Source organism: Ambystoma mexicanum, chromosome 4p (genome assembly GCF_040938575.1).
Source record: "Ambystoma mexicanum isolate Mex_15411 chromosome 4p, UKY_AmexF1_1, whole genome shotgun sequence".
NCBI classification, from domain to species: Eukaryota; Metazoa; Chordata; class Amphibia; order Caudata; family Ambystomatidae; genus Ambystoma; species Ambystoma mexicanum.
This window is the reverse complement of record NC_090927.1, coordinates 1219172350-1219186883: the sequence shown is the minus strand read 5'-3', so window position 1 is coordinate 1219186883 and position 14534 is coordinate 1219172350. Positions and strand designations below refer to the sequence as shown.

The 14534-nt window shown below is 45.9% G+C and overlaps 1 protein-coding gene across 1 annotated transcript in view; it reads left to right on the top strand.

The window, feature by feature from the left end:
• The window catches only part of TMEM178A (transmembrane protein 178A), a 518003-nt gene extending 503871 nt beyond the window's left edge, over window positions 1-14132 (top strand). The window contains exon 4 of the mRNA XM_069606873.1: window positions 13013-14132. Coding sequence (XP_069462974.1) covers window positions 13013-13254 — 242 coding nt within the window. The 3' untranslated portion in view covers window positions 13255-14132. The remainder of the gene's footprint in view (window positions 1-13012) is intronic.
• Window positions 14133-14534: the final 402 nt, after the last annotated feature.

The following is a 14534-nucleotide window of genomic DNA, read 5'->3' as shown; positions in this document are numbered from 1 at the left end:
ATAAATTCGTAGAGGGGCACCCACTTGTTCAGATATTTCAGGTAAGAACCATGTGCCAGTGCAGTCACCTTCTCCATTGCCATCAGACCCCATAGTCTCACCCACCAAATATCCACCACCGGCCCCTGCTTATTATTCCACACATGGGCTAGGTTAATTCTGGCTGCACTCAACATATGGGTGATGTGGGTGGCTCTATTCCCAGAGTTTGCATAGCATCCTTCCACTGACTCCTCCAGCAAGACCACCGCCGGGTCGAAGGGCAGTTGTACCCCCATCACTTCTTTAATATGACTCAGGATTTCCTTACAGTACGTTTCCACCACCGGACAGGCCCACCACATGTGGATTAAGTCCCCAAGTTGCCCACAGTCCCTCCAGCATTTTGGGGGGCAGCTTGGGTGGAATGCTGTGCATTCTTTGTGGCGTCATGTACCACCTTAGGCATATTTTGTATGCCAACTCTTTGATTGAGACACATCTTGAGCTTTTCGTGGCCCGGTGCCATATTTGGCTCCACGTCTCCCCCGAGATTGGTTTCCCAAGATCTGGTTCCCATTTCTGCATGTATGGTAAGATCTCCTCTGGGTCTGCTGCGCACAGCAGACGATAGTCGTGACACCCCTTTCTCAGGTGCCCCCTCTTTAACTGTGAGTTCCAGCCCTATAGGGTCTCGGGATGCCCCCTCCTGTACTTTTGTATTCGAGATCCAATGTCTGACTTGGGTGTAGCCAAAGCAGTCACTCTCAGGTGTCTGAAACATATCTTTGCATCCCTCGAATGTTAAAGGTGTCCCCTCTGTATAAAATTCCCCAAGTGTCAGGGCTTGCCCTCCTCCCCAGTGTGTCCAGAAATTGGGCTGTAAACCAGTTATGAAGTCAGGGTTGTGGGCCGTAGGTGTGAGTGGGCCTCTGCCCACTTTTATCCCTCTTCCCCGTAGCGCTTTATCCCAGTACCATAGAGTAGCTTTGGTTGTTTCCAAAAGGGTGCCCCCTTTACCCCTGGATCTGGCAGTTAGGAACCCCAGGCTCTCTAGGGGGTCTTAGTTGCTTCCTTTTCTAGCGTTGCCCAACGATTCTGGATTTCCCAGGGAGCCCACTGCAGCATTGGTGCCACTTGTGCTGCCAAGAGATATCTACGGAATTCCAGTACCCTGAGCCCCCAAGTGCTTGTGGCTGAAACAGGAACTTTTTTGGAACCCTGGGCTTTCTCCTATTCCAGATGAAGGCCATAACTTCCCTCTGTAGGTTTTTAATGGCTGGACCTCGGATTCGTATTGGGAGCACTCCCACCACATATAGGAACCTGGGGAGAAGGTACATCTTGACTGCTGCTATGCGCGCAAACCAGAATAGCTCCTGCATATCCCATCTTTTAAGGTCCTCTATCAGACTCTTCAGCAGGTCTGGAATATTTGCCACGTAGATCCTCTCATATGTGGGTGTCGGATATATACCTAGGTATTTAACTGACTTTTGTTCCCATATTAGTAGGTAGCGTCTCACCCATTCCTGCACTAGTGCTGGGTCTTCAGTGATGTTGAGTGCCTTGGATTTGGGGTAATTACATTGGAATCCGGAGACCTCTGCGTATGTATTTAGCAGGTTAATAGCCTCGGGGAGAGAATGTGTTGTATCTTTCAGGAACATGAGGACACCGTCGGCGTAGAGGGCTATTTTCTGGGTACTGCTGGCTCCCACCTCCACCCCTCTGATACCTTGTTTGTCGCGAGCCATCTGTGCCAGGGGCTCATAGCCATGGCAAAGATCAGTGGCGACAGTGGGCACCCTTGCCTTATTCCTTTGCGGATTGGAATGCTTTCTGTGAGCTGTCCATTAATCATTAGTCGAGTGGTTGGGTTCCCATAGATCATGCGAGTGAAGATTGGCCCACACCCAAACTTGTCAATGGGTAGTCGTAAAAAGTTCCAATCTAGGCTATCAAAGGCTCCAGAGGCGTCCCCATTCAATAGTGCCTATGGCTCCGCGAATATTGACATATGTGTAGCACCCTTTCACAAAACCTGCCTGATCAGGATGGATTATTTTCGGGAGAATGCTTGCCATCCTCTGGGCCAGGATTGTGGAATAAATCTTTGCGTCCCCGTTCATTAATGAAATCGGGCGGCAACTCGCACATTCTGTTGGATCCCTATCTGGTTTTAACAGGAGCACTATGGTAGCTGGGCCCATGTCCCCAGATGTCCGTCCTGTGTCCCTTATATGGTTAAAGAGTTTCGTTAAAGGGCCTACGAGAATGGTTTTGAATGTTTTGTAGTATGCGTTACATAGTCCGTCTGGACCTGGGGATGTATGCCATTTCAATGTGTTTATGACATTCCCTACCTTTTCTTCCGTTATCGGCAACTCTAACCGTAGCCTATCTGTTTCTGTGAATCGCGGCAAGGCCACTTGCCCCAGCAACGCCTCCTGTGCTTCCCTACCTAGGTTATCTCCCTTCAGGTTACTCATATAGTATGAGTGCATGATTTCGGTAATCTCTTTCTCCCCCTCTCTAATTCGCCGCCCTGATGCTTCAGTTGGTTGATATGGTTACAGACTTTCTGTTATCGCAATTTGGCCGCCAGCTATCGATTAGCTTTGTCCCCTTTTTTGTAGTAGGTTTGTTTGGTTTGTAGGAGGAGTTGTGTGGATTCGTCTGCAAGATGTGTCTCTAGGGCCGCCCTCGCTTTTTTAAGTTCCTGCCAAGCCTTCTGTGACCCTTTGTCTTTATAATGTGTTTCCGCGGTCCCCACGTCGGCTTCCAGTACCCGCCTCACCCTCTCTTTTCTTTTTAGGAAGTTTGCTGTGCGTGCTATAAACTCCCCCCGTACCACTGATTCGCTGGCATCCCAGTGTGATGTTTTCTTGGAAGCAGTTCCTCAGGACCGATTCCATGTCTGCCCTAAGAGACTGATCTTCTAGAATTATTTCATTTAGGCGCCATGGCTTTCGGATCCGTGGGAGTGGTGTCAAAGGCGCCACCCTCAGAGAGACCGGTTGCGTGATCCGATAAGTATCGTACCCCTATTTCCAACCGTGTGATTTGTGGGACCATAGTGTCCGAGATGAGTACCATGTCAATCCACGAAAAACCCTTATGTGCGGCTGAATAATGGGTGTAAGCTTTGTCTTGCGGGCAGAAAAACTGCCAGGTTTTGATTAAATGTAGTTCCCTGAGAAATCGGGAAGCGGCATGTCTATTTATATTATCATTAGGGGTGGCTGGGAGGTTTTTGTCCATTGTGGCGTCCATGACGCAATTGAAATCGCCTCCTACCAGAATCTGCCCCATCCCCCATACTGCAATTTTGCCCCATAGCCCTAGCAGAAACCGGTCTTGTTTGTCATTAGGGGCGTAGATTGCCACTAGAGTGACCTGTTGGCCCATCGTTATCCCTCCCAGCACCAGGTATCGGCCCTCTGGGTCCCTTTTTATGAATTGTTTCTCGAAGCGTACTCTTTTGGCTATCAATATGCCCACACCCCTTTTTTTTAGACCCGCTTGAGGCTAGGTATTGTGTGGGGAAGGCTCTGTGCCTTAGCCTATGCTCATCTTCAGGGAGTAAGTGAGTCTCTTGCACCCACACCACTGAGGCCTGGAGATCAGATAGTCTTCTCATGATTGACTTCCTTTTTATTGGGGAGTTTAGCCCTTGGACATTTAGTGTTACAAACGTCAGGTCAGCCATTGCTGAAATGTAGCAGTATGCCGTCCATTCCATTGAAGGGCCTGCCGGGCCCCTTGATTACTTTGCCTGCTTTATGCACATCACCAACGGAAATACCTTGCTCCTTTATTCCCCCCACAACCCCCCCACTTACAGCAACGCCATAAACTTTAACAATAATATTCACTGTGACCATACCACAGTGAGTCACTGGGTTTGTAGTACTTCCAGGAATTTGGGGTCCAAGACCCCCCCTTTTCCCTTTTTGTGCCTTACTTGAGATTATCACATTTCCACTCCCGGTCATAGCAACTTACGCTAGTAGGAAAACTAACCAGTGTGTCCCATAGCTCCATTTATCAGAGTACCACCTTCTTACTCTCCATCCCTTCCGTTCTCTGCGATGGAAGTATAGTCACCAGTGCACTCCGGGTGAATATACAGCTCAAATTGGTTCAGCTGTTTTGGTTTCTCTATTGCCACCCCTAGGGGGAGGCCGCGCCGGCTTACATTGATTCCTCTCACGTCCGTCACCTTCTTCCCTGGTTTCAGGCAGGATTCTTTCCCTATCATTGCCTCCAGCACCATCATCCTCCTTCATGAGATCGTCCATATCCTCTTCCTTGTAAATAGTATATCGTTGCCCCTTACATTCAAACTGGAGCCCGGTTTGGAATGCCCATCAATAGCGCACTTTTCTAGATCTCAGCCAGTCGACCCTTAGGCGTTTCCTCTTCAAGAGAGCGGCTTGGGCTAGATCCTGGTAAAGCTGGATAGGTATAGAGCAGAAACATATGCTTATGGGTTCTTTTTTCGGACAGCCCGCATTATGTCTTCTTTCAGTTGGAATAGATATATCCGAGTCAGCACATCCGGGATCAGGTTTTTGTTGAGCTGGAATGTTGAGTAAACTCTGTGCGTTTGGTCCAACACGTTGTACCTTTCATCTTCCGAGCCCAGGATCTGCCGGGATAAGTCTACTTACTATTGTTGCAAGTCGGTATCTCCCACAGTTTTCAGGATCCCCCGGATCCATATGTTGTTTCACCTAGAACTATTTTCTGTGTCGTCCTTTTTGCTATGGACGTGGTCCATATGGTGTTCTAGCTCTTGTACCCTTCTGGCCAGTTCATCTTGTTGCTGCCCTTGTTCTGCTGCTGTAGTTTCTACCTCGTCGACCCTTTTCTCTACAGCCAAGACACCTTTATTGAGGTCTGCGATCAACTTGACTAGGTCAGAGGCGCTCTCTTTAATGTCCTTCTTTATCTCCTGCAGCATTGCCAGCAAGTCCAACTTTCATATAGGTCGGTCGTCTTTTTCTCTTTGGCCGTCTGGGGGAGGAGAGTGTATCTGGGCGGTCGCCTGTTGTTGGTTGCGATTGTGGGTCTCTGCGGTTTGCATCAGGGCTTTAATGTCTCCGGACGGGGGACCTTTCTGTTTCGTCACCTGTTTCACCATTATTCACTTATGCTGAGAGGTGCAGGGTATCCCGAGTTGATGGGTTTGGTGCGTGTCTTTTGCCAGTAGTAATGGCAAAAGGTGTCAGGAGTGAGTGCTTTTAAGTTGTAGGTGCCACTGGAGGTAGGTTCTTGCGGTCCACGGTCCGCTGTCCATCTGTCAGGCTGTAATTGTTACTCAGTCCATATCCTTTTGCTTTGGCCGGTCAAGTGGCACAGCAAGTAGAGCGCTCGTTTTGACATCCGTGCAGAGCTTGCTAATGCAGGTTCGAATCCCGGCAGGGCCAAACTCAGCCTTTCATCCTTCCGAGGTCGATAAATGAGCACCACACACCTTGGGTAATAATAAGCAGCATTCAGATACCTGAGGGTTCGTGGCGCAGTATAAATGCGAAATTATTATTATTTGGGGGCTTTTGCAGCTTAGCTGAGTGTTTGTGGGGGGGACCCCGCTGTCTATCCTGCCATGACAGGGGTGGTGGCTATTAAAATGCTTCCGGAGAGACTGAGGCTGCCCCCATTCATTTCTGCCCCTCAAGGATCGCACTGCTTCCCCCAGTACCTGTCAGGGGCCTGTCGTGGTGCTTCATTCTTGTTTTAGGCACTTAGGGCCATACCGTATCTTGTGGGCATTTTATTTTGCTGCCAGGCCTGGTAACCACCATACAGTGCTTGATGAAACCCTATGCGGTCACTTTATTCTCCTCCTATTGTTGATGCCTGTCCGACCTAGTTGCACTTACCAAGCGCACCTGTCTATTGCTGTGGCGCTCCGATCCACAGTAGGGGGCTTGTCGCGTGTCAGTGCATTCTCAGCTTATTTATTTATTCTGGCTAGGGGCACAATCTGTCTGCTCCCACTGTTCGCCTGACTGCTTCCTCGTGCTCCCGCAGTATTAATTAATTCCATGTGCTCCCGGCCGCCCCCGGTGCCTCCTCACCATGTATCACTGCAACCTCCGTTCTCATTACTATCTTCGTTTCTCTGCCTGCAGTCTTCCCGCTGCTGTGTGGGGGAAGGGCTTTACAGCGGGAACATCTCTGATTACGCCTGTTGCTTTGGGCACCCGCAGTCACCCGGTTGCCCGCCACCTGATTCTTTTCTTTTTGGGGCAGATGCGGTTTGTCCGCTCCTCTGCTCCTTCCTATCTAGTGTGCTGGCCGGCATATCCAGTCAGCGTCCTGATCGCCATCTTGGCGAGGGTTATGCTGCGTGCTTGGACTTTGGTCACCGCTCCGACGGGGTGGACTCCTCGTGCGCAGCTTCACTTCTCTGATTCTGCTGCCATTCCGCCACCCATTGCACTGTTCTGCCGGGCTGATTAACCCTTTTAGAGGGGGATTCGGGCCTCGTAGCGGGAAGGGGCTTTGGAGCTCAGCAAGAAGGCTTCCATTACCGTCCACGGCTGGCCACGCCCCCGACCTTCCACTTAGTAAATGTCTCTTTCATAAACACAAATCAAAGCAATTGGTGTCTTTCCCAATATCTGTTTTTGGTAAAGCAAATGTCTCTCTCACAAAACACAAGTTCTTAAATCAAGGCAATTGTTTTTCACAGGATGTAAAGCAATTATCAGCATATCACATTTCTTCTTCAAATGAAATACTTTTATATTATATCACAGCAACTACTTCTGATAATGACACACTTATTCTTCGAAATGTTAATAGTGTTAACAATGGTTTATAGTGAAAAAACCGAATTCCAAAATATCGAAAACAAAAATATCGAATCCAAAATGTCGAAAAAAAAAATCTCGAATTTTTTTTTTAATACGTTTTTATTTCGAAATGGGGGGTTCCCCCCCCAACCCCCCTTTTTTCTTTTTTTTTTTTTTTTACCCTTTTTTTATACTTACCTGAACCCACAAATACATATAAATAAATAAATAAATAATTCGAGATTTTTTTTTTTTCGAGATTTTGGATTCGGGATTTTTGTGATTCGATATTTTGTTTTCGGTTTTTTGACCGACCACCGTTAACAATGTCTTTTCACCACATCTCTTGCCACAATTATGCTACTTCAAAACATCTTTATCTTTCCTAATCCACTCACCTGCCAGGACTAACTACTATTGATCCCTTTCCTCGTTTACTCGCCTGCTACAACTATAATAGCACTTAGTGCCAATATTTATTCCAAGATTCTCCACACTAGTATCCTATGTGAGGAGGGTTGAACAATGGCTGCCTCTTTTCATAGTCTCTTGACTCTTGGAAATGTGGGTTATAGGTCTCCCCCGGTGGGTATCCCATATAAGGTGAGTTGCACCCCTGTTGCCTTTGTATTCCTCCTTTGCAGCCTTTTGGCTGTTGGCAATACGGGATACAGATTTCCCCAAGTAGGGTCCCATATTCGGGGAGTTGCAACCTTGTTACCTTATCAATACTCCTTAACAGCCTTTTGGCATTGGCAATGCGGTTACAGGTTTCCCCCAGTTGGTGTCCCATATAACGGGAGTTTCAGCCTTGTTCAGTTTCCCCACTGCTTCACAGCCGTTTGGCTGATGGCAATGCGGGTTACAGTTTTCCCCCAATTGGTGTCTCATATAAGGGGAGGTGCGCCCTTGTTGCCTGTTCACTGCTTTATCTGTTCGGTATTCAAAAATATTGAAACGTCCTGCTCGGAACGCACCAGGGTCCTCTTTAGTGTCAGGCAAACTCACTGGTCTTCTTCGGCGTCTGCTTTCCATTGCTAATGCTGCGGTGGGCCTTCTGTCTTCTGCCAGCTCCTGCATCTCTTCAGCGGTCTGCACAATTGCCTTCCAGAGCTCTGACAGCTCCGTTGATCTTCCGCACTCACCTACACACCAAAGTGACACACATCAGGTTGGGAGCACGTCTCCCTCTCGTCTGGAATTCTCTTCCCGACGCTCCTTCCTGCTGCGCTTACTCTGCAATGTCTCAGGCCTTCACATCTCACGTCGGCATTAGCTGGCTTTCTGCTTCTGCAGCAGTCTAAGCATTCTGGTCTGCCTATGCCTCAGCTACTCCTTCAGCATCTCCTCTCAGCTGCAACTAATTCCTGAGTTTAAATGTCCCGCTCAGGTGTTTTGGTCTGAAACAACTAGACTGCACATTCTGGTCAATGGCAAGAACATATACTTTTTAGCTCCTCGTTGCATTTCTTGCCACATTTTTCCTTCCTGATGAAAACCTAGAATACTGCAACTCTACATTCAGCATTTCGGTCTTTCCTTCACAGGGGCCAGTATATTTTTATAGAAACCTTGATTGAACATTCCATTTTAATTTGGACTGTTGTACCTTGCTGGTTTGCTTGTTACTGGATAAAATGTGCACCCCCTTCTGAGAGTATAGCCTACCCCTGGCACACATTACCACAAAATGCGAAGAGGGTATATCCAGAAGCAGTGCCTGTTGTACCTTTATGATTGGGATCACTGTTGGTTTGTAAAAGTGTGGGTGCTGAGTTAGCCAGTTTAGCCTCTATCCATCTTATATTCCTGCATAGTAGAAGTCATTTCATCACAGATTCATGTCCTCCACTTTACCTTCGGTACTACAGTAAAAGTAGTAGTTATTATGTTACTGTTCAAATCCTTGTAACTTAATTACTTCCTTTACTGCCACTTTTTAACCACGTCGCCAAAGTCGCAATGAGGCCCCATGGGCTTTATTCGTATACATACAGATATATAGAAGTGTCAAAAAACTTTGTCGCAAAAGAATGTTTTTAACTTGAAACCTAAGTAACATTTGAGTGGCCCTCTAATAATTTGAAAGGCAGTGTATACAGGGTTTGGCCAGGAGATGTCAATTCACCAAATACACGTAAAAGTAACATGTTCTCTCACACAACATTTGACAGTGTTCAACTCCCCACACACACGTGGCCTGGCAGCAGTAGTTTGGTGGCCCCTGATGATAAGTCCACCTTGAAAAAGTGAGGATCAGGAGTGATCTGATTTAGTTGGGCGGCTGTTCTGCTGTTTGGTAATTTGAGCAATATTGAGCGATACTTGACCACCCAGCAAACTGTGGGTTCCAAATCATAGGGCACATGATAGGTGGGGAAGTCCAACTACACATTCATGTGACAACACCCTATATTACATCTACTACTACTTTGATGCAAAAATATGCAAAAATATGTTAGACCTTCCTAATCATCCAGCCAAGCGTGTTCAACCTTCCATTGGTGTATGTCTGGAAAGATGAATCCGCAACAGTCACATTGTGGTCTTGCTTTCCTCTTCGTCTCAATACGCCCTTTGCCTGAGATGAAATAAGAAGGGAGAACGAGGCACAGGACATGCGTGTTCCTAGACTGGCACAGTAGGTTGGTTTGGAAGGAGACCACGAAGGGACAGGTGAGTAGAAATGTTAAGCTCTACTGGGCTGCGTTCCTTAAGAGATTGTGATCTTCTGGTGGTGACGACTTCTTGCATTCGCTAATATTTGTTTTACTGCTAAGAGCGAAATATGTGTGTTTTTGGGTGTGTGCTAGTTAAGCAAAAGGGAGCAACATTTATAAAGAAATGTACCCAAAGATACAAATATAAGTTATGTTTAATTATCTTGGAACAGGGGGTCCTAATTAACTAAATGGCCCACCTTCTCACTGAAGGTTCTAGACTTTAAATCTATATTTTCAAGGCAGCAAAGCTTGGTAAGATTGAAGCAATAGTGTGGGTTGGAGATGCAGGGTAGATAACATGGTACTACGGTAGTTATCACTGTTTACCAATCATGCTCAATCTTTCTGGTTAATGGTCATGGTGCAGACATATGTCGAGTTTCAACTTTTAGCCTCATTCTACTGTATGCAGATGCAGAGAGCGAACAGTGGTAGTCAAATGGTTCTGCCTTTTTGCAGCTTCTACATCTTGCAATCCCGCGTGCATCTAATCTATGTGGGGGAAGCCAGCTACCCACTGGAATGTATTCATTTCCACAGATTTTCTGTGCCAGCATGAAGCTGGTGCAATCTGCGGAAATGAATTGGGCAAAGCCAGACACCATGTTTGAATATGGAGGCTGACATAACAGCTGTGGTGAAAGGAAAGAGAAATCTGGCCAATCCAGAGCACTGCACGCATACAGTGAATTCCATGATCTGTCTGTGCCATAGGCAGAGATGGACACAAATTGAGTGGACATGTTTCTGCACTCTATCACTAAGATTCACCTCTAAAATCTGAATGACAAGTACAATTCAGCACTTTTTTGTACTTTTCTAAATTGGATACAAAGGGTATCATTCACTTTGGTTAGAAGGCCCATTATTAGATGACGGAATGAAGAGATTATTTGTTGTGCGCACTGCTCAAGTGGTGAACAAATCTCCCTCTTTAAGTCACCACTGAAGTGCATAATTTCGCCCCTGCACTTTTTAACTTTTACACCACATAGTAACATATTTCCACTACATTCCCTTCGCATAGTCACTTATGGAAAGACCATGGAAAGTGACTCGGGAACTCTTGGGACCAGGTGAAGCCAGCAGTTGTGTGATGCAACCGTGGAGGTGGTGTATGGAGGATTAGCCAGAGTGCCCCCAGTCACTCCTTCAGCGCCCTATCACACACACTCTGCAGTCACCCCTTCAGAAACCCTTCTCTAATGTAAATCTCCATGAAATATATTGCTCTGTAGTACCACAGTCAGAGGGACATTATTAGAGGTAGACACAAGAAACCCAGTGAAAATTGTCCAAGGGAAAGGATTTCAGCAGAATTATTTATATGTGGGAGGATGGCACATGCTCTGGGCTGAAACCACAGGTTTGCTCACCGAGCAGGACTCTGTGCTGGGCACACCTCAGGAATACAAACCCAGAAATCAATTGCTGAAAATGGAAACAGGCAAGGCCTAAATGCACTATGCGAACAGGATTCTAGCAAGTGAGTGCAAGTAGTGAAGGCATCGGCACAATAACCAGGAATCTGAGCCGCCTAGCCACTATAATGCCTGAGACTTAACCCAAGATGGTGAATATTTAGACCCTGCGAATGCAGGCTCAGGGTTTTGAGCAAGTTGAGTTATTCGGTGAGAGATAACACCTGGTTACAAAACCAGTGAAGGTAAATGGACATGGTAAGGAGGTGATGACATTTTACATACACCAGTCACACAGCTTTATGTTCATGAGGAAATTGACCCAACAATCAGAACACTTGATGGCACATTTAGTTCCCCAGCCTTAATAACCAAAGAGGCAAAAACCACTATACATGGTGGGAGTTGGGAGAGTACTCCAGGCAGTTGGTTTTGTAGCAGTGGGAGGGTCAGGAGAAGAGAGGAAGAGATCAAGTGGTTGCCAAGCCAAATAGGCCATGCAGTAAGACGGTCGAGGAACAGGAAGTTGCTAAGCTAAATAGGCCATACTCTACGTTTGTTATGGCCTAGTAGCGAGGCCAGAGCCAGGAGCCTATTGGGGCCTTCCCCCAGAAGCTGACAAGAGTCAGCAGATTCTGGAGAGAAATCAGAAATAAGCTGCTTGGGGCTCTAGCCGGTATTAGCCTAATAGTTTGATTTTAATTGATCGAATGGTACCTTTGACCAAATGTGGTCAGTACCATTTGATTGATTAAAAACAAACTATTAGGCTAACACATACCAAACATGATCAGTATTTATAAGCCTTGGGGAGATGCAGGGGTGTCCCCGGTTTCCTCAGCATGGGAGGTGGGGGACCGGAAAAAAAAGGGACCCTGCAGTGTCGGATCTGACCTGTGTTGGAGAGACGGATCGGACACTGCAGGGGTGAAGCGGACCTGGTGGCAAGCAAACAGGTAAGTAGGGGACAGGGGTGAGGGTGGGCGAATTTGGGTTGCAATTTGATCCTCTGATAATTGATCGCATGCAGGCAGTTTCTTTTCGGACTTTTCGCCGCAATCAATTATCAGACGATCAAATAACACCAAACCCTCTAGCCCAGATCCTGTTGGTAGCAGCAACACCACCAGTGCAGATAAGAGTTTTGTACCAGTGAGAACCTGAGAGGAGCCTATAGCAGGCTAAGGCCAGGAAGGCAGCCATTGGATGGTGGTTATATTACTGTAGCCTGAATAGGATCGAGATGGAATAGTGGGAAATCCGACCAAAGGAGACCTGTAAGGCAAGAAGAGAAAACTGCCCAGTAAAAACACAAGGACACCCCAAGGATGAGATAGCTCTTTGCAGCTGTGTGACATATTCCTACTGGGAAAAGAGCTTTCAGAGGACAGATCATCGTCTGGATCATCTGCCAAGGTCAATTAAAGAAGTCTGTTGTGGCCCTTAAAGCCACCCTGAGACTGTGAACATTGATATATTTGCATTTGCATTTTTTTTTAAAGCGCTCACACAGCCCGCGGGCATCGAGGCGCTGTTACAAGAATTTTTTATTGTTTATTTTAGTTGCGTAGTTGTTTTTGTCTTAGTTGCGTATTTATATATGCCTCCTATCTCTGTGTGTATACAAGAGTAAGGTATTATGTCCTCTAGGTTTAGGCCCCCTCACTTTGGTTTATGCTATGTTGAGACTGTTATCTAAGATACTCCTATGCTTCATCTCCTTTCCTCCAGATTTCTAAGCCATTCTGTCCTAGACAGGATGAGACTGGTCCCTTCCCGCAGGGCAGAATGTCACAGACGTATTCCTTCACTGCAGTGAACAAATAAATGTGTTGAACTGCTCTTATGTGCCATGCACGTTTTGTTATTTCCATCTCGTTACACTAATCAGAACATCAGTCTTTCTTCCAGTTTCCCTACAGGGCATACTACGGTTTCGAGCACAGTATGAAAAAGCATCAAAATAGTGCATGTCATATAAGTAATGATTTGTTTGATACTGTATATTTTGAAGATTGTTTCAATCAGAACGCACCCACTGAGTTAATTGCACTAACCCTGGTGATATTTTCTTTCCTAGGCATATTTTGCACCATTTCGTTATGCACTTATGCAGCAAGTATATCCTACGACCTAAATCGCCAGCCAAAATTGATCTACAGTCTTCCCAGCGACGTGGAACATGGCTACAGCTGGTCCCTGTTTTGTGCCTGGTGCAGTTTGGGTTTTATAGTAGCAGCCGGGTGCCTCTGCACCGCCTACCCTTTCCTGAGCAGGACAAAGATCTTGCACCTGAAGTCTGGCCGGGACTCTAGTGTATGACTGCAGCAGACATTGGATTCTTTCTGCTCAAGAGGATGATTCTCTACCAGACAGTGGTAGCATGCCAGTTTTCTTCTACAAGACAGGAAAAACATAAACGAAAGGTTACAGGTGGTATACCAAGCACAAGAAGAAAAAGTGAAACCAATGATATCATATGAGGAACGCAAAGAGCAGTTAAACAGCACTGATGCTTATCGTGCGATGCAAAATGAAAGACAGCCGTGTGTGAGGTCAAAAATACTGTGGAATTAAGTGCTTTAAAGAACTATTATTTATGCAACATATGTATGTGTCTTTTCTGGCAGCAGACGTGGAATGGTAGGAAATGACGTCCATTTTGGATGGACTCTTTGTCTGAATTTGGAAATGTCCCAGTGTGGGTTTACTTTATTTACCAATTCTTTTACGTACCGCCATTTTTTAAAGAATTGCATCTTTCTATTTGTGAAAGAAAATATAGAAAGATAACATGCTGTTGTTCTCCTGAGTTCCCGCTTGACAAACCTTGAATGAAAAATCTTCTGAACTTGAAATGTTTCTTAAAAGTTGTATCTCATCGCCTGGTATGTTCCTGTGAGACGTACTGACATGCTGTCCCTTATCATACTATGATGTCCCCTCGCTCCCGAAAGCTCCCATGTGCACCTGGTTGTCAGCAAAAGTGATACTGTGAATTACATGCAAGTGTTCCATTCTTACTTGAAGTCCCTTCTTTGTGATTTTTACCAAAACCAAAATGGTATAAATAGTAAATAAAAAATGGTGTGAAACATGTTCGGTGACGCTATGCAGCACTTTTTAAAGTCCTATCTTTTGTGAAGTTCTCTTCTGATGTCATTCAAATTTCAGTATTAAAGAATCCATGTTTCGTTCTTTCTGCGTATGTTATGTCTATTGCGGGTTTGAGAGACGTGTCCTCCAGCTTGCCAGACGAGCTCCTGTACATCCAATGGAATTAAGCCAAAGAGACAGACGTTCTGGCTAAAACCTGGGACAATACATGAAAATGATGTATGGCACATTTGACAGCTCAGCATCAAGGCAATCTGTGCATTTGAGAGTGTCCTACTGATAGACATAATGGAAATGTATTTTTAAAAAAGTTCTTTTGTTGAAGTTTGTAGTAGAAGGAGCCCTCTTTTGTCTCAGGTTAACTTTTGGCAGGTGGACACGCACCCTGTTTCCGGTCTTAGTCATGCCCCGTTTTGATGTGCTTTGATATAAACTTAATTTAAATTTTATATAAAAATGATATAAAAAATGTTTGTGTTGAGCCC